The sequence below is a fragment of the Dermacentor silvarum genome, chromosome 11 (assembly GCF_013339745.2).
Source record: "Dermacentor silvarum isolate Dsil-2018 chromosome 11, BIME_Dsil_1.4, whole genome shotgun sequence".
Taxonomy (NCBI): domain Eukaryota; kingdom Metazoa; phylum Arthropoda; class Arachnida; order Ixodida; family Ixodidae; genus Dermacentor; species Dermacentor silvarum.
In genome coordinates this window covers 59,961,149-59,988,286 of record NC_051164.1, presented here as the reverse complement: position 1 = coordinate 59,988,286, position 27,138 = coordinate 59,961,149, and the positions used below count along the sequence as shown (strand labels likewise).

The 27,138-nt window shown below is 46.1% G+C and overlaps 1 protein-coding gene across 1 annotated transcript; it reads left to right on the top strand.

Annotated features, from left to right (window-relative positions):
- Positions 1-1,152: 1,152 nt before the first annotated feature.
- LOC119432613 (zinc finger protein 239-like) lies at positions 1,153-23,005 on the top strand. Its single transcript, XM_049659024.1, has 4 exons — positions 1,153-1,366; positions 7,734-7,807; positions 12,684-12,774; positions 19,631-23,005. The coding sequence occupies exons 1-4, from the start codon at positions 1,173-1,175 to the stop codon at positions 20,406-20,408; spliced, it is 1,137 nt and encodes a 378-aa protein (XP_049514981.1). The 5' UTR covers positions 1,153-1,172; the 3' UTR covers positions 20,409-23,005.
- The last annotated feature ends 4,133 nt before the right edge of the window (positions 23,006-27,138 follow it).

Here is a 27,138-nt window from a genome sequence, read left to right as displayed (position 1 = left end):
GCATCGCTTTCGGGTGGTGTTGGCATTTGTGTTTTGCACCATCATTTTTATTAAAAACACGTTTATTTGAAATAATATTGGTTGAAACTAGCACACTTTCTGCGACATTTCGCACTTTTCACTATTGCGTTTGTATTGTAATCAATATTAATGACTTTTCGCATCATCAAAGGCTATGACAACGGTGACTTTTTAATTTACAAAAATAAATGTACGCAAGACGGCGCCTTGAAGTTTCCTCTCGCGGTGCGAGTAAGCAGCGAAGTGCACAAGAGATGGCAGTGCCGGCGTTTGCGTCGCTCAAGCGGATACCTGTGGCGCGCGCAACGCTATCGATGATGTTCGGCCGCTTCTCAGCCAGACGAGTCGGGCTGAGTCACTTGCGGATCACGAGATAGCGATAACGCGGCCTAGAGCGTGCGCTCATCATCACTGGTAGGTCGCGTGTGTTGTCTCAAGGTAGAAAGCAAGCGCGTGGGCGCCGATATACGATGACTCATTCAGTTTCCCGATGACACGCATCCTATCTAATGAAGCAGACGACAGCCTGCGCGCATGCAGACGACGGAAGCGAGAAACGATTTTGATGGAATAATCGTACGCTTTGAGCTAGCGGCTTTATTTTTACTGCGGAGGAAAACTGTTTTCCTTTATCAAGAATGCTAGGTTCAATGCCTACATTAAAGTTTCTTAGGCGAAACGTCAAATTTGCGTCACCTTACGAAAGCGAAACGGGGCTATCGGCGCCATTTTGTAAGCGTCGCGCCTACGTCACGCCTCGAAGAAAATGGCGGAATGTCCAGAATAGCGGCTTAAATGACAAATGACAGGGCGCATGATGTGCCCAGTCCAGCACCGCACAGGCCGAGAAATTGCCAACACTGACGGCCAGGGTAACGCCACTGGCATCCGATGACACTTTGTACAAACCTTGCAATAACACAGTCTTTTTCGAATCAACACGATACGAGGAAAATACAATTTGGTGCAAAGATAGCACCGTTTAGGATACTGTGACGCCACTTCAAGAGCTCACAAAAGAAATATCATCATCCGTTTAGCGACCAACATGTGGCCCACCCTATCGTCTCTTTTTTCCAGTTTTGTGTAGCGGCTCGACTCCCGTTTCAAACGTTTCACTCTTTCCTTTTCGTCTGTGGCACTGATTGCGCATGCGCTCTTATTCAGCAACGCGAAGCGGCGCAGTTGCGAATAGACGGGATTACTCTCGAGTCCCCGCATCAGACATGGTCAAAGAAATGCGCAATGGGTGCACGCCTCCTGCATGTAGGATCCGCGGCATAACGCCGAACACAAGTTGTGCAGGGTCCGCGGATGCTTCGTCAACTGCGATGGACTACACGAGGTAAGCCTTCCCGTTTGTGAAAATCTTCAAGAATGTCACCTATGGCGAAGACCCCGAATGCTGACTGTGGAAGATTTAGATTGGTTGGCGCCGTAGTACAGTGGGAATATCGCGCGCCAATTTGTGGCTGTTCAGTGCAAACGTTTCTAGCGCCTGGCTTTGCCGCACGCGTGCGGTGCCAAATAATCAGATGTGCTGCGCAACTGCTGAATTTTATAAAGCGTATGCATTGTATTTTAAAATCGTAAACAAATGAGCGGAAAATTGCTTATAACAAGAGTGTCGCGACAGGACGCGAGCTTTACCTGGGTTATTTAGATTTCTCTATCAAAGTCGCGAAGCTGCCGAAAAATTGACTTCCTTCGGAAATAATGGAAAGCGGAGAGCGACGGGGCAGATCAAAATGAATGTAAATGGAATTTATTTACACCCACAACATTATTTATAGGCCACTCGAAGGAAGGTGAAGGTGCCCTAAGTTGAGCAGTTGCTCAACTGAGTGCAAGGGTCGAAGTAACATAATCGCAAGGGTCGAATTAGTGATCACAAAGAAAATGACAATATTGTGCCCGCATAAAACGTTGATCTGAGTAGCAAATAAGCGTTCGGTACAGTTGTCACATAAACGTGTACCGTTTCGTTTTTTTTTTTTTTTTACTCTAGCCTTTCGTATACTGCCGCGTGTCTTAAGGCGAGAGTTTCAATCTGGTTGGATGGGTTACTGCGATACGTCATTGTTAGGCCCACTGTGCATTCGCGTGTTATAAAGTGATTTATACCGCGACACATTTCAGTGCTTGCGTAACGACATGGCAGCGCTCAGATCGATCAATCAGTCAGTCAGGCAGTCAATTCATTATTCAACTGAATGGTTAATTGTTTATTTATTTACTAGTCAAATATTTCATTAGTTAATAACATTTTACTTTTACAAGTGAAAAGAGGAGACAGGGCAATAAGCGTCACTAGACCGACCACCCTCTTCGATCCGCATTGTTCAATTGCTATCTGCTCCCCGTTGTGACATCAGCAAATAAATGGTAAAAGCAGCAATTGTTTAGCCGCATTCTGTTCTGTGGACAAATTATAAGCGATGCTTTGTCGTATGTAATACCTGGTTGCTTTGAGGCTGATCGGCCTAGAGAAATGACATGGAGCCAGAAAGTTTTGATTTCCACCTAGCATATGGCGCCACAGAATTCGCGATGTGTTCGCAATGTGGAACGCTTGCAAAGACTAATTTCAAGGATGGTACGTGATGGCCGTATGCTGAAACGATTTCTCGGCATGTGTGTCGCAGAGTGCCGCAGACAGGCGGCGCATGCGCAGACTACATAAGTTCAACAGTACGCAGGGGAGTTCGTGAACTATGCAGCTCTTGAAGTGTGCAGAAAGGCGTGCTCGTAAAGTTCACCTGTTATAAATATACGCCCCCCTCACACGTTGTGCTGTTTTGCTTGTGGACGTTTGTCTGAATTACGCGGCTTGGGTAGTTTCATTGTTTATTAACCTGTTCAGTCAAAAGTAGGGAGTTACGAGCGCCAGATAATTGTTTACTTTAGCTGATCTTGTGCGGCTGCACTGGCCGACGGGCTTGGTGTCCGATGATGGGACCAGCCCTCTACACCCAAAGCTTTCGTCGGCCTCCAAAGAAAGTTTGTTCTGTGCAGCGGTGCGATTTCGAAACCGGTACAGCTGATATTTTCTTGTATCGCTTTCTGCGCTGAAAGCTCGAAACGCCCATTAAGTCGAATGGCGGGGCATTTGAATATACAGCTCTAATGGCCGGCTACCAAAAGAAATTTTACACCTTTGGCAACAAAATGACGTCACTCCTGTTTTTAACTGCTACTGCGTCATATTGTCTTCCGCCGGAAGTGTTCTTTCCTCATACAGATGGCGCTTAGTCCCAAGAACCCCCGACGGACCGCCATGTTTTGAACGTGTGGGCTTCTATGGAAGCTTCGCTACCAGGTTTATTTACTATAGGCTCTATTCTGGACACGCATGGCGGCTGCACGGCCGCCATTATCCGCCATCTTGGCTGTCCAGAGGTCACGTGTTTTGAAATTTGTGCCGGGAAACGGAAGTTCTGCAAAATGCAATTTTGCGTTTTCGTCAGAATGACGAAACGTGACGTGAAGCTGCAAGTTTTATCGGCTAATACCTTTTTGTGGTCCTTGGCACCTATATTGCGACTTTAGCGCTTTAAAAAGAAAGTGAACGGTAGCGTGCAGAACCCCGTGCAATGCATCTGCAATTTCGAGAATATGAGGTGGCGTTCCAAGAAAGCCGGCATGTCAGCTTGTTGATTGGCTGAAGGAATATGCCGTGAAGAGCGTCACAGGAATGGCCGTTTCGTAAACGTCAATTTGACGTTGCGTGACGTTGCGCTGGGCCGCCATTGCAGAGATTTTCCGCCATAATTTGTGGTACGACGAGCCGCGCGAATTATGGTAATGAGCGGCTATATGCAATGACAGTCGAGAGGCATGCGTATCGCCGCATTTTCCCTGTCATTTGGGGCCATGAAAATCCTTTGTTCACAATGCGTACTTGTAGCATTTGCATTGCTTTCGGGTGGTGTTGGCATTTGTGTTTTGAACCGCCATTTTCATTAAAAACACTTTATTTGAAATAAAATTGGTTAAAAGTAGCAAACTGTCTGCGACTTCTTGCACTTTTCACTACTGCGTTTGTATCGTAACCAATATTAGGACTGTTCGCGTCATCAAAGGCTATGAAAACGGTCACCTTTTAATTTATAAAAAGAAATGTACGCAAGGCGGCGCCTTGAAGTTTCCTCTCGCGGTGCGAGTAAGCAGTGAAGTGCACAAGAGATGGCAGTGCCGGCGCATGCGTCGTATTGCGTCGCGCAAGCGGGTACTTGTGGCGCGCGTAACGCTATCGATGATGTTCGGCCGCTTCTCAGCCAGACGAGTCGGGCTGAGTCACTTGCGTTTCACGAGATAGCGCTAACGCGGCCTAGAGCGTGCGCTGATCATCAGTGGCAGGCCACGTATGTAGTCTCAGGGTAGAAAGCAAGTGCGTGGGCGCCAATATACGATGACTCATTCCATTCCCCGAGGACACGCATCCTAGCTAATGAAGCAGACAACAGCTTGTGCGCATGCAGACGACGGAAGCGAGAAACGACTTTATGGAATAATCGTACGCTTTGAGCTAGCTGCTTTATTTTTACTGGGGAGGAAAACTGTTTTCCTTTATCAAGAACGCTAGGTTCAATGCCTACATTACAGTTTCTTAGGCGAAACGTCAAATTTGCGTCACGTTACGAAAGCAAAACGGGGCCATCAGCGCCATTTTGTAAGCGTCGCGTCTACGTCACGCCTCGAAGAAAATGGCGGAATGTCCAGAATAGCGGCTTATGTTACAGTTTGCCAGGCAGCGGCCATCGGTGACGCCATGATTGCAAAAAATTTAGTCCCCTTATACATAACTTGCAACTACGTCACACCGCGGAACTCTGGGATACGATCTCGCAAGGCGCCGCCATTACTGAGCACATTGCGGCAGACGACACAGCGCCAAGCTGTGCGGATTTCTCATTTCCCGTCGACGCCGTACGTCGCAATGGCGATTTGTGCAATATTTGGCTGCAGTACGAGAAGTAAGTGCAAATCGCATGAAAAGGGACCAGACTCGGGGATGTACTGTTTGCCTAAGGTAATAACAAATCAGTGCGACCGCACAAAGGCGCTGTCCGAGAAGCGGAGAGGTACTTGGCTTGCGCGCATCAACAGGAAGAACCTCAAGAATGGTTTACCTGCAGAGAAACAGTCAAAACAAAATATCGGTCACAGCCTCCTTCATTTTCTGTCAGCAATCACACGAAATCGTTTTTGTTTTTTCTATTCCTCACAGCAGTTGTTCATTCTTGGGTTCGGCTGCAAAGCAAAGATAAAAATGTGGTGACTGAGCACCACAATTGCTGTTTGCAGTGTTGTTGGCTTACACAAAGCTGGTAATGATCATGCAGAAGTCTTGAAAACAGCTGTCGTGCTCCCGTTGCAGGTAATCCCAAGTAATTTAAGGGAAAGAACAGGGACTCAGGGGCAGTAAAAAATACAGTTCGGCAGTAGACACACTAAAGCTGCTTTCCTTTAACGGAAAGCAGGAAAACAGGTGTTTTTGTTTTTTTTTGCTTTCACTCTGCGTTGGCTCATTTCTGATCCAGATTGTGAAATTCGGTGTACGTTATCCCTGCTCGGCGACATCGCCGCGTGGCCGACGAGAGTTGAAGCTTCAATTTCACTTAGGCTGATGTATGTCGATCCTTTATCTGGTTATTGCTGTTTTTTTTATCACAGCTATGAAATGAGGAGTGCATTCAACTCACCTGGCTAAGCAAGACAACTGGCTTAGACGGCAACTTCTTGGCAATGAGGTTCCGGACCCATCCGCTCGTAAAGTAGTTGTGCGAGTCGAGCGACTTGTAAGCCTTCATCTTATCTAATGAAACATAACACGAGATAATTTATAATGTATTTTGTTGATAACATGAGATAATTTATAATGTCAACATGGGTAACCGGTGGTAGCAGGCTTGCATTGACAGCGGCTTGCGCCCCAACTGGTAGCCGATATGGATCCACGCCGTCACATAGGGCGATTTTTTCTTTGTACCTGGCCCGCGTTGGTCCCACAAGTTCATCAAAGTATGCAGGACAAAGTCCTGCACAATTCTCCTTCGCCATGCGCGCAAGGCAATCGATTAAAGCATACGCACAAAGCAAAACGATCCGCCGCACGGACGTAAACGCAGCTCCGCTGCTCCGGCACCACGACGTATGTGCTCGGTAATGGCGGACGCAAAACCGGAAGGCAGGAACTGACGTCACGTGCAACTTATGTATAGTTTGACGCATTGAACGTTGCCCGTGTTAGCGCTGCGATTGGTGCAGCGCATGCGCAGAAGTGCGCGGCGCGCGAACGCTTATCTTTTTCGTTGGGCGAAGGTTCAAAATCAACAGGCTCTCTTCAGTGTTCCCGAACTGTGGATTAGCATGTTGTCGGCCACCCAGGATAGCGCGCGATTCACTCTGGTCCAGGACATATATTCTATTAGATGTTCATAGAACATGTTCTATTACTGCGCTGATTGCGTAAGGTCGCGTCCACGTTACGCAGGACTATATACACGCCTTCAGCTCCTTAAATTCCACAACAAATTTCGAAAGTATTTTGAAAAAGTGCGAATTTTTTAGACCTGCATATTTTGCACCAATTCTTTCTAAACAAGATATCATACCAGGAATGCCTATTGTATTTTTACTGGTTTTGCTCAACAAAAATAGCAGCGCACACTCTGTATTATTTATTTGTGGGCTTTTGTGCTCACGGACGGTTTCGACGGGAATTCAGGGCGCGAGCTCCTTTCCCAAGCGTATCACCCCTGAAGGAAGCCGGACGCCAGGCTCGGGTACACTTGTGCCCATTTCAATCAGTGGGTGCGCGGCGGCGGTGGGAAGCGAATCCACAACCTCCGGCAGCCGAGGCGCGTGCTCTATCACTAGAAACTGCACATAATATACAGATGTGAAGAAAGGGTGAAATTCACGGCGAGTTAACTCGTCATCAGCACCAGAGGACGCTCGTTATGATGACGAGTGTCCACGTCATCGGCACTTAAGCGGTTAAGAGCGCCTGCTCATTCCCTTCTTTGCGCTGTCGCAGTGTTTTTTTAAGTTGGATTCTTTGCTAAACAATCTTCAATATGATTGCAAATCGCAGTAGGCGCTTAGGAAAGATCGTTCCTTTATTGCGATACCAATTGTAGTGACAGTCGAGGCGTGCCCCCATCGTCAGCATCACCGTGCTGACCAGGGTGCACCGACCTATGGCGGCCCACGCAGGGCCTTCGAAATCACGTGACCTTGTGTGCGGGCGAGGGTGCGCATGCGGCAGCGAGCCGAGAAGTCCGGATCGTTGATACGCACCGTCTTCCCACTCGCCCAGTGTTCTAGGTGGCATGATCAGTGTTTCGGAGGCACGTCGCAGTGAAATTTAAAAGGGAGCGGCATCGGGGGGAACGTTCGATTTGGGACAAGCGCATGATCTCTTCGTTGCGGATGCTCACATCAGCCGACGGTCGTCGAGTAAAATCTCATATTTCTCTTTGGGCGCGTGACATAACGCGTGTTTAGCAATGACCGAATGATTGCGGCAATTTATAGTGTCGATAATTGCACGAGCATTACTTCGTTCGTTATTGTAATAGGTTGGAATGGGTGCGATAGTTTCGGCGTGCAGCTATAAAACCGCAACTTCTTCTACGTTAGACTTTCAATTTTCACGTAATCTGCCTGTATTACAGTCTGATACCAATAAGTTTTTGTATCTGCAGGGTTCCTGATGGCGCCTGGCATTACCAGTGGAACGCGCCCTACTACCCGGCCGATGGCGCTACCACCGCCTACGGTAGGTGTCAAAGTTTCGGTTGCTATTTTAACGCGCAAATACACTTCGTTTTTCACGCCATTCAGAAACGTATTGTCTGCTAATCAACAATATATAAACTCATAGATGAAAGAACCAGGCAAGAAGCCCCGCAGGGGCGTCTGCGTCAGCAGGGGTTTGGGGTGTTGCCACGTACCCGAGCACATGAGGGTTGGACGCTCCCGCGTGAAGCCGAGCGCGGCTTAGCCGTGTCAGGCGAAAAGGGGATCCTGGGAGTTGAGCCGAAGTCGGGTGTTTGGACCTTTATGGCCCGTCGGCAGAGGCAACACACTCATTTGGCCTCTGCTTCACGTACACTGTAAAAACAGTTGCACCCTTTAGGGCGTATTTTTGACACAGAACAATAATCGTCATCTGACTTGCGTGGCTTTCCTTTCTTTAACGCTGTGCGCCCGGCACTTCTAGGTCACGAACGACGAGAGCGTTATCAGCGTGACACAGCGTTCTCGACAGGAAAGTAGCAAGTGCAGAGTTTTCAAGATCGGAAACGCAAGCAAGACAGATGACGATTACTGTTGTGTGGCAAAAATGGACCCTAATGGATGCAACTGTTTTTAGAGTGTAGACAGCACCGCCGGGCTGACCAACCCAGGGGAAATCGGTAGTCGCCTTTTCCTGTCTCTCTCTCCAATCTTCGTCTTTTTCTCCCGCTTTTTCATCTATCCTGTGTTCTTTTCAGTTCTTCCTACCTCCGAATTTCCGGGCGGCAAGGGTTAACCGCGTGTGATGTATCCAGTAACACACAGACGGAAACTATTGCAGAATTTGTTCGTCACACATACCTTTACATCCTGCGTTAGTTTTAGGAGGCGATCGCTTAGTAACATTACCTGACGTGCTTAAATTTTTAGACGACACTGGTTTTTTACAGAAGTTATAGATCAACATAGCTCTCGCTGTTTTAAAATTTTAGTTTATAACACCCTGTGTTTGGTGCAGCATAGCCGTAGTTGCTTTTGCGCCACTAAACACCATTTAACTAACTAGCTAACCAGGCAACAAGATAATAAAAAATAAATCTGCAATGCACCTACTGGTTACTTGTCTAAACAAGGGCTGTTCACTTCAACTACTAATAGCCTCGTTTCTCTAGTGTAACAGCTTTAAGACATTGCGCCCAATGGTCCCATTTGTCGCGTGACCTCAAACGTGCTCGCCTATCACTTTTCTATGAACTTTACTTAGTACGCGTATGTCCATGAAGATTGTCACCCCTGGATTACTGTAACCAAGTAAAACATATATGCCATGAAAACAGTGGGCGGAATCTTTCATGCAGCGTCCAAAATTACACTGCGACCACTTGACCACTTGGCCACATGTCGCTACCGCATGTCGCTACCAAAAATACCATCTGGAAATTCGAAGACCTCATACATGAGGACGTTTAGGCAACCACTCATGTTAGGTGTTCCTCTGATTTGTTGTTCCAATATCCTGCTTACATTATATTTATGGTGCCTTCGGGTATGTTCGCTTGAATTCCTGTACTTTTAATGCATTTCGATGTACTTTACCTTGTCTTTACTGTAATTTTATTACTGGATTTTGCACTTTTGGTAACTATGTAGCCTAACATTGACGTTTGATGGCCCATTGCGTGGTATGGTTTCGAAGAAGTGGGTAATATATTTGTCTGTTTATGTATATGAATCTGAGAAATCTGCGGAGTACAATCAACCTTTCTATATGGCTTCCATAGAATATGAAAAGGCATTTTATTCAGATAGGATATAAGCAGTCATAGAGGCATTGCGTAATGGAGTATGGGAGGCATAGGTGAATATTGTCACGTAGTAGTGACAGTGAAGAAAACGTTCGTAAAACTGGGTATGACGAAACTGGTTGTTTATTGGACGAACCTGTGCCCGCAAAAGCAAGCTACACTCAATGCACAACGATAGCGGCGAACACAGTCGGCGATCGTCGAAAATCTCATCAGCGGCGAAACGCGTCGGCTTTTATACTTGAGTCGTCGAAGGTTCCAGATTAATCCCCGATGCCCGCGTGTCTTCCAGAAAATTCTAGACAATTCGCGTCGCTCGTACAATCAGATTACATGGGCGTCGGTGACCACGGACGAGGGAAAGAAGCATCGATAACGTTCGAGAAGATTCCGATGCAGGCGCGGCCAGCGGTCAAAGATAAACATGTATACGTGTCAATACCCTCCTCTTAAAAAGCGTCGTTCCGATGCTACAAACGCGAAAGCGAAAACAAAACTACGCGTACAGAAAGACAAAAAATAAAGCAACAAAGCACCTAAGTTCATCAGCGGGCGTAGAAAGGCTTAAGATGCCCCACGTGGATGACTTCAGGTCATGCGCGGCGCCGCTGTGATTGGGAAATGCCATCTGGCACGACCTCATAGTACAGTGCGCCAATACGTCGGATGATCTTATAGGGTCCGAAATAGCGACGTAACAGTTTCTCGCTAAGTCCTTCGCCGTATCGGAGTCCAGACCCAAACACGGTCGCTGGGCTGGTACTCGACGTAGCGTCGTCGAAGATTGTAGTGTCGGCTGTCGGTCCTCTGCTGGTTCTTGATGCGCCAAGCAGGCGAGCTGTCGACCTTCTTCGGCACGCTGTAAATGGGTGGCAACGTCGAGATTTTCTTCGTCGGTGACGTCCGGTAGCATGGCGTCATCGTCGTTGCCGGGTTCCTTCTGTAGACCAGGTTGTACGGCGCCATGTGCGTCGTTTCTTTCACGACCGTGTTGTATGCGAAGGTCACGTACGGAAGGATGGCATCCCACGACGGATAGCAGTATCGATAACCTTCGAGAAGCTTCCAATGCAGGCACGTCCTTGCCGAGCGATAACGTTTAACATTTGTTAGCCGGTGGAAAGCGGCCACCGGTGAAAGATAAACATGTATACGTGTCAATATCTTGCAAATATCTACAAAGATGAAAAAGCTACCTTGGCTCTCCACAAGAAAAATAGTTACCTATCAAGCAAGGGGTCAGGCAAAGAGACACAATCTCTTCAATGCTAATCACTGCATGCTCATTACAGGTACCTAAGGTATTAGACTAGGAAGGCTTAGGAATGAGAATCAATGGCAGATATCTCAGCATCTTTTGGTTTGCAGATGACACCTTTGCCAACCTTTCCCTTACACCCTTTGGCGGTGTACCGTAGCGACAATAAGGCCATGGTCCCTGTGGTCACTAAATGAATGAAAACCCCCGGATCATATATATTTCTCATTCTTTAATAGTTCAAATAACCAATTACACCATCACATCTTAACAGTCATAATTGGAAATACATAATTACCACCATAGTACAGCTTCTCTGGTCTTCCATCTCCACCCCAGTGGAAGGGCTGACAGTTTTTTCCATGTCATTAGTCAGCAGTGCCTTGCTCTTTGGACCCTGTTGTTTGTAGGCTGCTTTGGGATTTGTTTGCGTGCTGAGGCCGTGTTATTGGGACATTTCCTTCTCTAACGTTTTCCAGTGCAAGATTTGTACGCAAAATTTTGATCTCTCAGGCTTCTCTTTTGCTGGATCTGTTTGAGTCTGGACTACGCTTTCTCCTGCTAATATCCCTGATAACATCTTTGATGAGCTGCAGCGCGTCGCCTCCTTCAAAGATGTTAGTCTACTTTCCTTATAGCCGCTTGTGAATTTTGTGATGAAGTTTAATTCTAGTGAAGCTAGAATGACCAGACATCGAAGGTAGGCCGAGTCTTGCACGAGAAATTTCCACGGAAACGGAAGAAAAGTCATAATAAATTAATTGCTCCCTAAACCATAGCCAGTAACTTGATTAAAGTGCGGTGACTCACTAAAAGGATCCGTAAAAAAATCGGGGTAGCTTGCACTAGTGGCGCAAGGCTAAAGGCATAGCGGAGCTTATTGGTTCCTAGCTGGTCGTGGCTATACGAAGTGATGCTAAGTTATACGAAGTAATGCCTAGTGATGCTAAGTTATACGAAGTGTATAAGCACTTTCTCGTCCGTGGCATCGGTTAACGCCTCATGAAGCACTTGCAGTCCGAGTACACGTAGGGAAAGCGGGGCGAAAGCTATACACAGTGTACGGGCGGCGCGCAGCAGGCACGCCGGGATGACGTCACGGCGCATGCGCAATAGCGCGCAGCTGGCGGGAGCTCGGCGGAGCTGTGTCTGTGTCGGTCGTCGAAGCGAGCACGCACCGGCGCCGGAGGTTACTAGGCAACGCGAGGCGACGTCATCGCTACTGCTTCAGTGCTAGCGTGGCTAGGCGAGGTTGGGCCAGGTCGTGCGCAGCTGTGGCTGGGTTGTTGCTAGGCAACGGCGCGGAGTTTTCTACGGACTTCGGGCGTTTCTCGTCCAGCTTTAACAGTTAAAAAGTGCATCCAATATTAGAGCAATGAATTCCAATAGAACAATGTGGGTTCTGCATGGTAAAATTGTCCATTAAAAACAGCAAACGAGTATCTGGTGATCGGCCTGGGCATGCCTTTGTTTGCTATATTTTGTTGTATAGTATGCATCACTGAGGGCTCACACGAAGTAGCCAACCACATAGCCAAGCAATTATTAAAACCGACAAAAAAAAAAACAGAAACACGGATGTTGCACATCAACGAAACCTCTGGTCTACATATAACAGATCAGGAATAAATCAGTGCCTGGGGTTCGTCTTTCTCGTGGACATCACCTTGTTTGTTTTTTGGCCATAAGTACATAACTTTAGAGATTAGTACTTCACACAGTGGCGTTGTTGTCAGGTTCCCTTATCCCCACAACTCAGCTAAAGCTTCTAGTTTCCCACGTTTCCTTGCATGGCTTGTTCTGGCCACGTGAATTATCGTCACTCAGTGGCGAATCAACACCTTTGCTTTCAGGACATTCTGACAAGGCCGGAAACACCAGACACCGGCTTCTAATGTCAAGCAATGGTGGCGATGACGTAAAGGCATTAGGAAACGACGCTAGGTGAGCCCAACTTTTGCACAATTCCTTTCAATGAAGCAACCAAGAGACGGCATGGAACGGTGTGTGTGCCTCAATTATGCTTGCACCGACAAACTTGTCCATCGAATGAATGGTCTGAAGCTTGAAATGGCACAACATGAGCTGCTCTTCGGAATAAGGTGCTGGCTTTAACGGCAAGCTTTAGTTCGGGAGGTCATATCTAAATACATGGGACCGAATGAATCGTGTTTCTCGGAAGTCACTGCACATACTTTGAGAAGCTTTGTTGCATTTAAAAGAAAACTTTATTACCAGGTCTCGGTAGGAGGTATTCTCAATTCTCAATTTATGCCATTTATTACTGAAAATATTCTCGAAAGTTCCGAATTTCAGAATTTCAAGTATCAATATTACACCTTTGCAACTAAACAATAAAAACGATGACACGATTGTGTAACCTTCACCTGATACATCTAATGTGGTTCAAGTTGATGTAGCACATACTACTCTGAAGTTTATCACTGATTTATTAGTGATATTTTAACAAAATCCTGTTAAACATTATGGGAATTTCACATATAAGCTGTGAATTGATTTACAAGAGCTGTCCATTTGAGACCATCCAATAGACGCAGTATACTCTTACACAACTGCAACGTATGTTTTGATGCAGAGCTACGGATTTGTAAGCTTCGTTGTTCTATTTTTTTACGCTTACCATTTTCATCCATATTTGCCATAAAATTGTTTTCCTGCATTAAACTGCTGCTTTCTTGACTTGCTAGAACTTTCCTGTTTGTCTAAAATGTAAGAAATGTCATTCGAATCAGTCCAGCAATATCACTAAAGCATTTCTCCCTTTAAATGCAAGTGACAGAGGGAATCATAGTTGTCCTCGAGCCAAAGCTTCTTAAGATAGTGCGAGGGGCTGCACAATTTGAGGTGTGTTACGGTATAACTCACTGACCCATTTTTAAATTGTGCGGCATATATTAGGCTAAAATTGGTTATGAAATGAAACGAATAGGAAGTAGTGCTTTAAGGACCGACGAGACGGCGAGTACGCATGCCGTAAACAGTACGCATTCTCCCCAATTGCTAAAACGTAATATATTCCTGCACGAACTATATATATATATATATATATATATATAATTTCAAATGTGTCATCTTAGCACTTGATTTCGTAGATTGTCGGCTTGCTTCAGCAAGTGCGCTAAAGATTGCACAGTAGCTGTCATCGGATCGGCCACGGGCCACACTTTCAGTAGTGTTCTTGGCTCAGATCTGTGCGTTGTGGCTTTCAATAATCACTACATGGAGCGCCGTGGCCTCGACTAACCACATTTATACATCCTAATCTTGCGGGAAACAGCATCGAAGCACCAAATGGAAATGCCTCGAGCATCACTAAAATATTCGTAGCGCACCAGCACATGCAGGACCTTTTGTGGCCGGCCATGACATGGTCCTCTAGCTATCCTCAGTTTGTCATTGTAGCTGAGAGTAGGTATGTCAATATCGTTATCCACACAACGCTGGATTCTCGCCATACATTTGAAACCGAAGTTTGAACTTAAAAATCTCTGCTTCTAATACCTTCTCATAAACAAAAACAAATATTTTGGCATGGCCTACCGGACTTCAAGAAGCTCGGGGCCACCGTTGTGTCGTCTCCTTCGGAACATTCCGAAACCACTAGTGCACAAGCGTGACCACTGCTGAGTGCGTTTCGAGTTGACCGCCGGCACCGGAAAGCGAATGCAAACCACTCGTACAGCGTCAACCACGCCGTGCACATTGACCACGCCTAAGTCACTTGATTTCGTCACCCTTTAGTTTTGCCAGACTGCTTCACGTTTCAACTACGATGTTAGAAAAAATGACGCACATTTTCTGCCCCACCAAGTGCGCTCTAATTTGGCCAGCTTAGTCTGTCGCGCGTATTTTTTGTTTGTGATGTACAAGTGAAGCTTTAAAATTCGCTTTTATGGCTGTTTTAAATGTTCATGTGTTGTTGTTCGCCCATTAGAAGTTGCTCTACTATAGCCAGTCTAGCCTAGCGCCGATGCGTCCGCTAAATCGATAGCTGTGGGGTGCAAGAAATTTCATATTTACCATTCTCGCGTTTGTGTCAAGGAATTGAGTGCTTGATGTCTTACTGCTACTATCAAAAGAAAGTCAGTTGGGATCATGCTTCGTGCCGACCTTATTTACTAAGCGTATACAGTAGCATGACCGACTTATGCTCATGTTCGGAAAGCGTGTATTTTCGAGAGAACTCTTTGTCGCCTTTGCACGACAAACTTGAGTTGCTGTGAAGTGAATGCGCTGAAAGCAAGCGTGTCACGCAGAACGAAAGAGCTTTGTGTTTATCTAAGTGTTTATGTGTACGCAGAGGCATTAGTAGCCAGAACTTACCGTAAACGTGTGTGTTTTCAAAAGTTGTAGCCGCAAGCAAACGTTCCGTAAGCTGATCGTGAATGATTGGCTACACTACGCATGTTTTGTTGTTACCAACCACAACAGCAGCCGCAGTGCCAATGCCAGCCGCAGCGCGAGCACCAGCAGCGCCAACGCGAGCACCAATAGTGCTAGTCAGTCAGGGCATAGCGCAAGCAAAACGGTAATGGAGGAAGCGTCAGCCATATTAGAAAACGACGGGAGGATAGTGCTGCCAATGTTTCTTTATATAATGTTTATTTTGAAAAATCACCCACGATTACGATGTCTCTCTAATGCGAAATTAGAGCGCAGCCTGCTTTCATTTCACATTGTATTGTCTGGTGCCGACAACCTGTCTCGTGCGGCACGTTGTAAACGGAACGAAGTGTGGCGCGACTGCCTCGCTATTCTGGATGTCGCGAGAGCCAGAGCGTGGGGCCAGTGCGAGGGCGCGATTCACGGCAGCCGCCGCCGAGAGCTCCCAGACGACGGGCGCTACTCTGGCGCCATCTCGTAGCCATCGTCGCCGCACCACGCTCTTCTGCTCACGCTTTCCCCATACCCTCCTCCGCTTTGCGCCTTGTGGTTCTGCTGCACCCTCCTCCCCCCTTTCTCCCTCGCGTATTTCATCTGCCGCTGCGCTCCGCGTTCGCTTTCATCTTTCACTGTGCTCGTTCGCTCGCTTACGAGGTACGACGCCGAGGCACGCCGACGCTCAACGCAGGAACGGGCGCCTAAGGGCTGCGCTCTAAAACCCAACCAGAACGCATCTTTTGGGGAGGTTATTGCGATTTGCATTGTGGTGGTCGTGCATATGTAGATGGGTGATTGCGAATTTGTTGTTAGTAGAGATTCGAATGGTTATGTTTATATTCTTTTATTATGGAGTGTAAGTCGTTTGTTCGGGCCCATAGCTAGTAACCGAAGTAACCAAGGTCAGCCAGCAGCACGTCCATATTCGGGCGTGTACCCCGTGACCCCTACTGTCTGCTCGGCAAGACAGCAGGCTGCACATAAGTAGTGGCGTAAGCTAGTTGGAAACTTGGGTAAAGTGGCCGAAGGTGGTTAACAATGATAATCTGTCTTGGTATAGTGATTACGATTTACACTTAGGAGAACCACGTTTATAGAGTAGGAAAGTTAAATTCGAACATTTTTCGCCAAATGCGAAGCCTTCATTTACAACTGTACAATTCTTTTTGAAACCATTTTCCGTACGTGAGGGTGCTCTAGTTTATTTATTTAGTATTTGTGTTATATATTAATATGAGAGCATCAAATGACTATTGAGCGAAAAATGCCGGCGTCTGTACCAGCAATACGGCACCTAAATTCTCATTGGCGAAGATGCCACGTCACGAGTGCGCCTCGACGGAGCAGAGCGGTCGAAACGGCGTTGCGTGAGGGGAAAGGCCATCGCCGCGACGCTACGTCACCCTCGCTCTCGAAAGCTTGTGTTATCCGCGCGTTTCTTGACCATGACCCTGAGCCGTGGTCCCTCAAGGGCCGCAGAAGATAACGCCTACCTTTCCTTTGTCATAACAATCCAATTAGTAGTAGTAGTTCCTTGACCGCGCAAGCTCTCGCGTACGTTATAACTGCGGCTTGGTAATCGCTATAAAGAAATTAATGTATAAAAAATTACACCATCTTCCCGTAGGGGAACCCTGAGTAGTATGCTAAGCAGCCATGGGGTCGACTCAAAGTAGTTTTATCAGCTGTATAAACTTGGACATGCAGCAGCACCAGCAACGCGCAGGACTGTTGTCGACGCCGTCGGCGTTTTGCCCGCGTTCGCACCGAACGCGCGCGACGCGTTGGTGACTGTTGCCGGTGCCTCTGGAGCGCCTACCGTCGCGCCTCTAACCTAAGCTGCTTCGCTTTATCGCGCGCGGAGCCGCAGGTGTTGCCATTCGTTGCGCAATCTGGAGAGGAGAGGAGGAATGCCGAGAGGAGAGATGAGACAAGGAGAGGAGGGGGAGGAGGATGTGCATGCGCAGTAGGGGTGTAGACGCACGGCGGATGGATGGATGGATGGATGGAGGGAGGGAGGGAGTGACATAGCCCCGACTATAAACTGCTTCGCATCTAAAATTCATCCCTCGGCAGTATATCTCCTTCAATGTTCGTGCGTCAAAACAACGAAGTATTGAACGTGTATGCGCGCGTGGGGTTTACACCTAGATTATGCATGTACCGGCTGCTTGATGCACTTGGTAGGAACGGCTTAATGCATGCATGCGTGTCAATTAGAACAGACGTGTTGAAAAGACAACATAAAACTTACGGCCGAAACACCCTTAAGGGGAATTATCGTGGTGTGCGAAGCATTTGTAGTGGGTCCTTATTTAAATGAGCGCACAATATATGGAACAGTCACGTGGTATCACCCATAGCAAGCCCCCGACATATATATGTGTGTTTCAATCTATTTAATTATGTAACCTTCTTTGGTCGGGAAGCATGTTTACAGACCGAGAGCCGTTGTAAGCTGTGGAAAGTACTGAGCGGTGCCCGGACCTAGGACCCCAACTTATTATATGGGTCACTTTGTTCACGCTAACTGAACCCTTACTACATAAATAATAGATTGGCTATTTCTAAACGCCTAAATTAGCTTATTACTTCACACTCCTCACAGAAAGCACATTCGGTCTCATAACTAAGTTTTGTCTTATATTTGGGTAATTCTACGGCAAATGTTCTCATGCATTTGGATATTGCAGACAATATTAAGTCTAGTTTAGGATTGTAGCATGGTGTTTCCTGATTTGTGAGCGGAAAATTCATTTTTAAGGTAGACCGAAAGATGGAAAATGACCTGGCGTGACCTTGCTCCGAGCTTCCTATAAAGGGTGTTGCAGGTAACGTTGGTGAAGCTGTTAAGCGAAAAAAGAAATTAAAGAAAAAAAAAACACCGAGCACTTGTCTTTTTTGACACGAGTGCACCGATGTTTGGTCATCAGAGGTCTGACGACCGAAAACTGTGAGTCTTATAATTGTATCCTGCAGCTGTTTTTTCAAAATCTTTTGGTTGGTTGAACAGCTTGGCCAACGTTAGCATGGACACGCAGTATAAGCCTTCTCATGAAAATTGAAGCCCGGAAGAGTTTCTTCGTGTTTTAATTGTAGGGCTCGGTCTGAGATGGGGAGGGGGCTTATTAAACTTATTCTTTAAACATTTCAAATGCCTTTGAATCATTTTTTATTTGTTATTGTCGTTAACGTAGAAATGGTCCTAAAAGACGGAGTTATTCTAGCTTGGACAAAATAGTCATTTTAAATGCCGAAAGTTTCACTTTCGAGGACGCACCTCATGAATTGTGCCTCAAAACGTCTTAGATGCACAAATGTTCTCTCTGTTTAGGCCAGGCCAGTTACTTATTAAAAGTCACTCGCAGATATTTGCACTCATATACTTGTTTTACATGTACGCTTTAAGATCTTCGCCTTATTTGCGACTCAGCGAGGGACTGGTTTTTAAAATTTTTTTCATCATTAGGGCGTCACATACTACCAAATGCACAAGTCTCCAATTTATACTAGAGTCCTAATCGAGCCATCAATACAAATGCCTGTAGTTAGCACTCAGATTGAGCATGTTGGCTTGACACAAATGCGCTTTTAATGCGATTAGCGTTCTCCGGATGCTTCACGTATATACTTTCAGGTGTCTGAAAATTTGTCTGCTTGTCTATTTGTTTGTCTAACCACTTTCTCGCCAGCCTGGGTCACTGGGTATTCTGTGGTCGAATCGATAAATGCTGCTGTGCTAAACCAACCTGGTTCGCAACCAATCTTTGCGCCAACTTTGGACATGGGTATGCAAAATTGGCTAGGTGCCTCCCAATGAACCTGTTTCACTCCGAGTTAGGTCACGGCGTACGTGCCTTTAGGTGTCTGTGCCTTACTCCAATGAACCCCTTCGACGCCATCTTTGTTTCACCAGATATCTGCAACTGGTGATCTGCCGCTTTTCAATGAACCTGATTGGCTGCAGCTTTGGTCACCGGGAAACGTGTCACTGGGCATGCGCCGTTCTTAGATGGATAAAAAGAGCTTTGAAAATGCCCCGGTGCTGGAGGGAATCGAACTCATGGCGTATATATTTAGGCAGTCTTGTGTGAGTGTAATTCACACACGCACCACGCTCGTACTCCTGGCGGCACCGCGAGATAGCACATCGTGTCGAGAAGGACGCGCGAGAGAGGATCTAGTCTGCAGGCGCGCGCCATACATGACGCGCGGTGGTGATACGGTTTGTCCCTACATTGCTTTACAGCTAATCACAATGACGCCAACGTTCATCGTGAGACGGGTTTGGTGGGAATTTTCATGTGCGCCAAAGTATCTATTGGCAAATACGTGTTGCTTTATTTCCGTAACAAGAGCTTGTGTGTCTTTTTGCCCTCGTCTGGCCGGATACTTGCAGAATTTCTACCCGCGCCAGGAAAGGAGAACAGCAAGAGTTCGATGGTGTCTGCGGCAAGGCTTACAGCACACGGCATGCCTTACGTAGGCACGCCACCGAGCACAGGGACCATAAAGCCTACATTCGCAAAGCACGGGATCAACGCTCTGTACAGAAGCCGAAGTTCGTAAGACATTACCGGAAGCGCGCAGGCGAGCAGCTCTACAAATGTGAAACGTGCGGCAAATCTTTCAAGCAACTGGGGAACCTTAAAGTACATCATCGCAGGCATACGGGTGAGAAACCCTACGCTTGCAAAACGTGTGGTAAAGCATTCGCGCAGATGGGGCACCTTAATGTGCATCGACGCAAGCACACAGGCGAGAGACCGTATTATTGCAACACATGTGGTAAATCATTCAGGCAGATGGCAAATCTCGATGTACATAAGCGCACGCACACAGGTGAGAAGCGCCGCGTCAGTGCAAAGCGTGCTAAATCATTTAAACGCAAGCAAAGCCCAAATGACCATTCAAACCTACATGAGGAAACGAAACCTTTCATTTGCGAAACATGCAATCAATCGTTTCTGTACAAGTCGAGTCTCAGACGTCACCGCCGTAGTCACGCGGATGAAACACCACGTAAGTTTGCACAGTGTGGCATTAGTTTGAGAGGCAAAGGAACCATTCACAAAGATGTGTGCCTGAAGGTGATTTGCTGTTTGTGTGGAGAATATTTTACAGATACAGATCAACTGGCCGCACATCTCGTGGCGCACGCGGGTGGGCGACCGTAACAGTGTAATCGGTGCGCAGATTAAGTTGAGAGTCAGCGGCTCTTGCGTCTAGGTGTGCGAGAGAAGCCGTGATTCCCCCCCTCTCCTTTCAGGAAAACAACTCTGACAATTTTTCATATGGAACTTTCAAACCAAACGTACGCAACATGTGTGTGAAACTAGCTTCTTTCTAGGTGAAATACGGCTGAGTGAAATTCAAGATATCAGCAATGATGATGGCGCTTCGAAATTGTGAAACAAGTCGCCGCAAGGGTATTTGGAGGTTTGCAGTAGCGAATAATTCTGATGGTATTCACCCGTGCTCACTCTTCGCATATTGATGTTGTTGGTGAACGTATCGATCAATAGCACGCTCGCTTCAAGGTAAAGCGTAAGTGTCGGTAATGTTGCTTTTTTTTTCGCCCCTAAGTGTAGACTATAGCCGGGTACAACTTTAGAAGACAGCGGCATTTGCCCCTCAAAGGGCGGATGCGCATGAGCTTCCACCAATGGGCCCGCACTGACGTCATGAGCTGGACGGCCGGTGACCCCGCCAACGGAGAGCATGCAGCCCGCGCTTCGAGCTGGGCCGAGTCGCGTCAGCGGGACTATTTCTTTAGTCATGGACGCAATCGGCTGCCACGATTTGGTCATTTGGGTGGGGCCTCTCCTGTCTTCTTAAGTTGTACCTCACTATAGAAACGTGCGCACGAGACTCTTGACTGCTCGTTCAAATATAACACATTTCTGTGCAAAAGTTAGGGTTGTGCTCTAACAAGAAAGCGTTGTTGTACCATCGTTTTATTGATAACTACAGTGAGAACAGAACATAAACTGTCGCTGTGAAAAATTTCGAAAGCAAAGGAGTATTTGTAGGGAAAATAAGTCAGCTCCGCAATTGTTTCATGTAGTTAGGCGCTGTTGTCTTCCAGAACGAGTGTTTGCCTATATTTTTGCGGCAATATTAAGCCACAGTGTACGCTCAAGGAAAGCGTTTTTTTTTGCAAAATTGGTCAATGCATAAATATCTTGATTGCAAACATACATGCGAGGTAGTCTTTGGCTCTTTCGTTGATGTTCAAGATCTTTGTTTTATTCCCCGAAATGAGCTGATCACGGTATCGAGGCTCTATTGGATTCAAGTTGTTTGGAGTACCGGTGTCACACGTAAACATATGATTCTAATCCGGATCGGACCTGATCCGGATTAGACTCGATCCGGATCCGTGTGCTGCTACAGGGACACTGTCGGATCGTGATCGCCATCCGACGATCGCGATCCTTAAATCGTGATCATATTTTTGATCGCGATCGCAGGCTGACGTCTGCGCCCTCTGGCGCAGTATTTTGAATACGCTAAAGACAAAAACAACTGAGAGCAGCTCAGTAAAAACATGTAGAAACCACTTCGACTGCAATAGTGAGCTGTAAAATGAAATATTTGCTAAATCTAACCATGTCTTGCAAATCCGCATTTGTAGCCAAGGCATCACGCAGTTCTTAGAGTTGCAGACGATCAGAAGGCCATAACTCGATCCGGATTGTTTGACCATGTAGCAGCGACCATTGTTGATCCCTATCAAAAATAGTTATCCGTATCGGCTCCGATCGCGATCAGAAGTGCACGTGTGACACCGGTATAAATGTATGATAGGCTCGCCGAATGAAAAAAAAAATGTTTATTCATCGTTGGTCTTATTTTGACGCAATATTTGTCAGTTTCAAAGGACAGCTTTTTTTTATACTAGTGGAAGTCGTCTCTTTTGACTTGTACTGCCTTAGTTACAGCTGTGAAATTCTTTGAACCTTACATAAGACGCATTCGTGCGAGCAGTGAGATGGCAAATAGGGTGATAGTTTTAGGTAAATGGATAATAATGTTTTACCATGACGAACTCCAACCTAAAAACTTAAACAAAAACTAGCATTGAGAAACTACAATTAATTCAGTAACTTGCGGCTAGATGTACATATAACTTATTATTTCATAATTCTCTAAGTGACCTTATGAAAACCGATAACATACACTCTTAGAATCTCGCAGGAAGTTACCTGCAAGAAAATGTCTTATAAATGAACTTAAAGCTGCCGAATTAAACTTGCTTGATGGTATTTTTAAATGTAATCAAATCAACTACTTACCGCCATCATCAACGAGACCTGTAAGACATCTTCATCCTTACCGGTTAACGCATCTCTTTGCACATACTATTTCCTTCAAGCACTTTTTCTCACAAACAATAACGCACTGAAACTGACGGCCTCATGATGTATTTATTACAAATGCCAAACTTCACTCTCTTTAACAATTTCGAGCAATTAAGACATCCTTTTCTATTTTGCAGATTGCTTTTTGTTGTATTTGGCACGGAATATAGTTTCATTGTTATGTTATGTAACGCACTTAAGCGCTTTAACAATTATTCAAATTTGTGTTCTGTTTTACTGCATAAATGTTTGCTATATCAAATGCACAATTACGTCCAAGCATGTTTCCCTGCAAAGGATATGTTGCTGCTGTTTTTTGTGAACACTGTGATCCTCTACTGCTTGGACCAGTTTTGTCCCGCAGTATGGGTGAAACTCTCTTCGATAATAAAGCCTTTTTCCAGATGGAAGGCGTCTGCGTGGGCTCACATTTACTTGCCAACTTATAATTCTGCACTATGCGGAACACAGAAATGCAGATAGTTGAAAAGGTCGCCAGGTGGTTAACGAGGCTGTTTACTTTGGTACTTTGCACTTGTCATTGTGGGCACCATATTCAACCAAACAACGCGGGCAAGAAGGTATTGTTTCGATTTGGGAATGATTACGTGGCTATCGGCGCGCGTACACCTTTCAATCGTTCCGGCTACAGTCTCTACGTAATTGTCACCGGGAAGGTCATCTTTCGTCTTAAAACGCTCATACCGTTTCCGCAGTTTCTCGAACAATGCCGCAAAATGTAAAGCAAGGTAAACGTCTGTAACCACCTTTAACGCTGTAAGGGAATAGTGTAATATAATTTTGTACTTTGCTTGTGCTGGGCACAAGCAAAGTTTGGAATGAAAGGGTAATGTGTCTTCAAATTGCGCAGGCTTGAAACAGACTTTTTTGAGGCTTTAATTTCAATGACCTTGGAGGGCATTGGCTAATTTAGTGGGTAGTAAAGAAGTCTGCGATAATATAAGCCGGAATCAAGTGAGACGGCAGTTGCTATTGGTTGCTTGACTGTCCTCGAAAAGTCATGTAAACACCCGATAGCTCTCCCAGTGGACAGACGAATCGAGCCGCTACACGTTAACTGATGTAGGATCATAGCTTTCAGGTACGTAGATGTCATTGTCATCAATTTCACGCGAAAGCGCAGTAGCACAAAACCTATACTGCCGCCCAATGATAAAGGGATGACGTGTGCCTGAACTAAGATGAAAATTGGGCGAGTAGGTGAAGTTTCATGGTAGCTACTGCAGGGCCACAAACACATACCATAATGGAAGGTTACGCAATACAGAGCCGACAAACAACCGAAGTTTATTGAAATAAAACAACCAAACAAACTAAAAATACTCTTAAGACTTCCCACGTGTGGCAATGCGATAACCTTATAAACCCTTCGGTGAAATGTTTCTTTCCGCGCGTTCCTTGTCCGGGCAAGCTGTGGCCTGCGTGATAATTTCGCCTCGGTAAGAGCAAATCAAAACGCGCCAAGCGTCTCAACGAGCTCGCTTGGCCGCGAGGACTTCGTAACTCGAAGGACCATTCAGCGGTGTTCAATTGGACATTAATGCTTTTTATTTTTACTCATTTTATGCACTCATGACGTGGCGCCACCTTCTTGGCTCTACCGTCACGTGGTAAATGACTCACGCACCTGGCTGCATCTTTCGTCAGTGGTTGCGACGTAGCGTGTGCAATGACGCACGCACTAAGCAAACCTTTAATCAACGAGCACAGTGGAGCCGCCTGGCGTCGGGGGTGCGTGCTCTTCTCGTCCCCCGGAGACCCAGGTTCGATTTCCACCCAGACAGAAATTTACGAAATCTTGTTTTCAAAGCCAATAATTTACTGTGTTTAGGGGAACCTCCCTAAGAAGCTTGACGTCAATCAGAGCGTTCTTCGACGTGTTCTTCTCTTTGCGGCGTCGGTCATTTTTGGTACCACTCATTACGGACAACAAGACCGGCTTCTCTGCCTCATCGAGGGTATAATTATTTTGCAGTTATATGAAATGCGCATCGCATGACCAGCACCCGACGCCCTCGGCATGTGCAGATTCATTATTGGAAACAACCTTCGTATAACAGAAGGCGCATAATAATTTGTTTGTTATGCTGGTTAATCAGCTGTTCCATGCGTGTTACTGTCGAAACATGCTTCTTCTGTTATATGTAGGTTGTTTTTGATAGTGTATCTGCGTGTGCCGGGGAGGGGGGAGGGTTGTTGATTATGGGAGGTGTGTCATATATTGGTTATTCTATTCCAATAAACTTGGGTTGTTAGTCAGCGCCGTATTGTGCGCACTTCTATTCCTTTTTCCGTGCCTGTTGCGCTGTAGCTACCACGAAGCTTGGAATAACTCTAATGGTAGTATACTGACGACTACAACTGAAACCTCAAGCAACAACATGCGTGGTTCCTAGATTTAAAACTTAGTGACGCGAACGTAAGCAGGAAGTACAGCACACGATCAAAAAACTACCTGTTGCCGTACTCATCAAAGTACTCGGACAACTAAAAGGCAAGTTAGCCACTGCTTGGACCTCGCTGACTGAGAAACATGTACTACATGAAGCTGGTGAAACTAAAGAAAGCTGGCAAACCCCAACACGTGCTTTGAAAACGCACCCTATGGAACACGAAAGAGGCGAGTAGGCGAGTGCGCAAAGACAAACACTGCGGTGAATCCGTATGTTCACCTTGTCACTAAAGATGTAAAAGAAGCCGCCAAAAAAGACGGCAGTTTCGCCCGAAGGCAAAGCATTCAATGCGAAAGCATAGTTAAGCGGTCTGCTGAAGGAGTCTCAAAAAGCTGCCATTATGAGGAGTACCGCCAACAACGTTGCAGACGTCACACCGCAATGGCGCGTGAGATGAGACCAAAGGACGGCTAACGGCATGAATGAACCCCCCCCCCCCCCCAAAAAAAAAAAAAAAGAAAGAGTACGTAGATTGAGGTTCACGTTTGCTGGCTGTTCCGCCCAGACCAATTTACGCAGCATGGCGTGATTTATACAGAGCTACTTAGGAACACGCTAACACTTCCGGCCCTGGTGGTGTCAATTGACGCAATTACAGAAAATGACCCACACAATTCATAAAACTAAGTGAATAGAAGAACTTAAGCCTTGGTCGTGTAGACAATCTATTTTTGAGGTAAGAGGCCGAAGTTTGGGTATAATGGTGCAAGACAACCATTGTTCTGTGGCAAAATGAACCTAAGAAAATCAATAATAGCAGTAACACTCTTCGTTTCACTCTAGGACGTCGTCAGTGCCATAAAACTTAGGCGTCTGGCTTTATAATTTTACTGTACAATAAAAATATGTTGACTGGCAGCTCAAGAAATAAATAGGAGGAACGGGCTTTCCGCGGCTCACATAATAGCCCAATGAACGGTGTACTAATTTTACGCCACCAGGGCTCAGTAATTGTAAAATTAAGATAAGGAGTAGTCAACAAGTTTTCTTCCATTTGTTTGTCGAAGTGTTTTCTAGAAGGAAAGTGGGCATTTTTGTTGTTTTTCGGCATATTTACTTGTTCGGAACTGTTATTTAGCTGAAAATGTGATGAAATCCCATAGCACATTCAGGTGGATGTAGATTATTCATCGATAGGAACAAAGAAGACTCACTGAATCCGTGTGCCAACTTGTTCGCAAGTTGAAAAAGAAGCTGAAGATCACTTGAAAGGCTTGACCTGCGAATATCAAGAACTCAGCGCGAACTGCGACTTAGAACGGGAGGTCTCCGCACGTGCGATGCTCTTCTATTTATTTGGTGCCGTTAGACTTCTCTGTTTGAACATTACAAGAGCCAACGTAACGTTTGAAAGAAATGAAATCCGACAATGAGGCCCCTGCAAAATAAAATATAAGTGAGCTGTATGTTTTTCATAGTATATATCACGTGTTCATTCACAGCCTTTAAGCCCTGGTGCCGTCATTCAATACCATATCTGTAACTTTGCTAAAAATTGTAAAATTGAAAATTTGTCTTTTCATCATTCTGAGAGCTTTTTCACGCTAAATACGTCTAGGAAAAAAAAACTTATGCCTGAATGAAAAAATTCTGGGCTGAAGGAATAAGGTGTACTTGCACGGCGTCTATAGCTGAAACTAAAACCACGACCTTATGCATTTTGTTTGAGTGACCTTGCCAAAACGCTGCGCCGGCTCCGGCAGAACCGATTGCGCGCTGTGAAAGAGTTCATCCACCTTCCTTTGTCGCTTTTCAAGCCAAACACACAGCGCGTTTCTGGAAACAACACTCTGCGCGTGAGCCAAGCACGCGCCTTGATACGGTGACGGCACGCCGACGCCAGCGGCGACGGCGAAAAGAATGTTTGTACTGACCCTTTTCGCGAAGCAGTTCGCCCAAGAGAAACGAGATGGCGCCTTTGGAGGCGCACCGCACGTTGCCTCAGCGAAAGCACACCATATACGAAACCATTGCTTCTTTTGCCCTGCTTCGGTGCGATCAGCTGTCGGAAATGCAACTGGGTTTTCCCTAACGTAATGTGCTTCATTCGCGCTGAAAAATATGGAGCG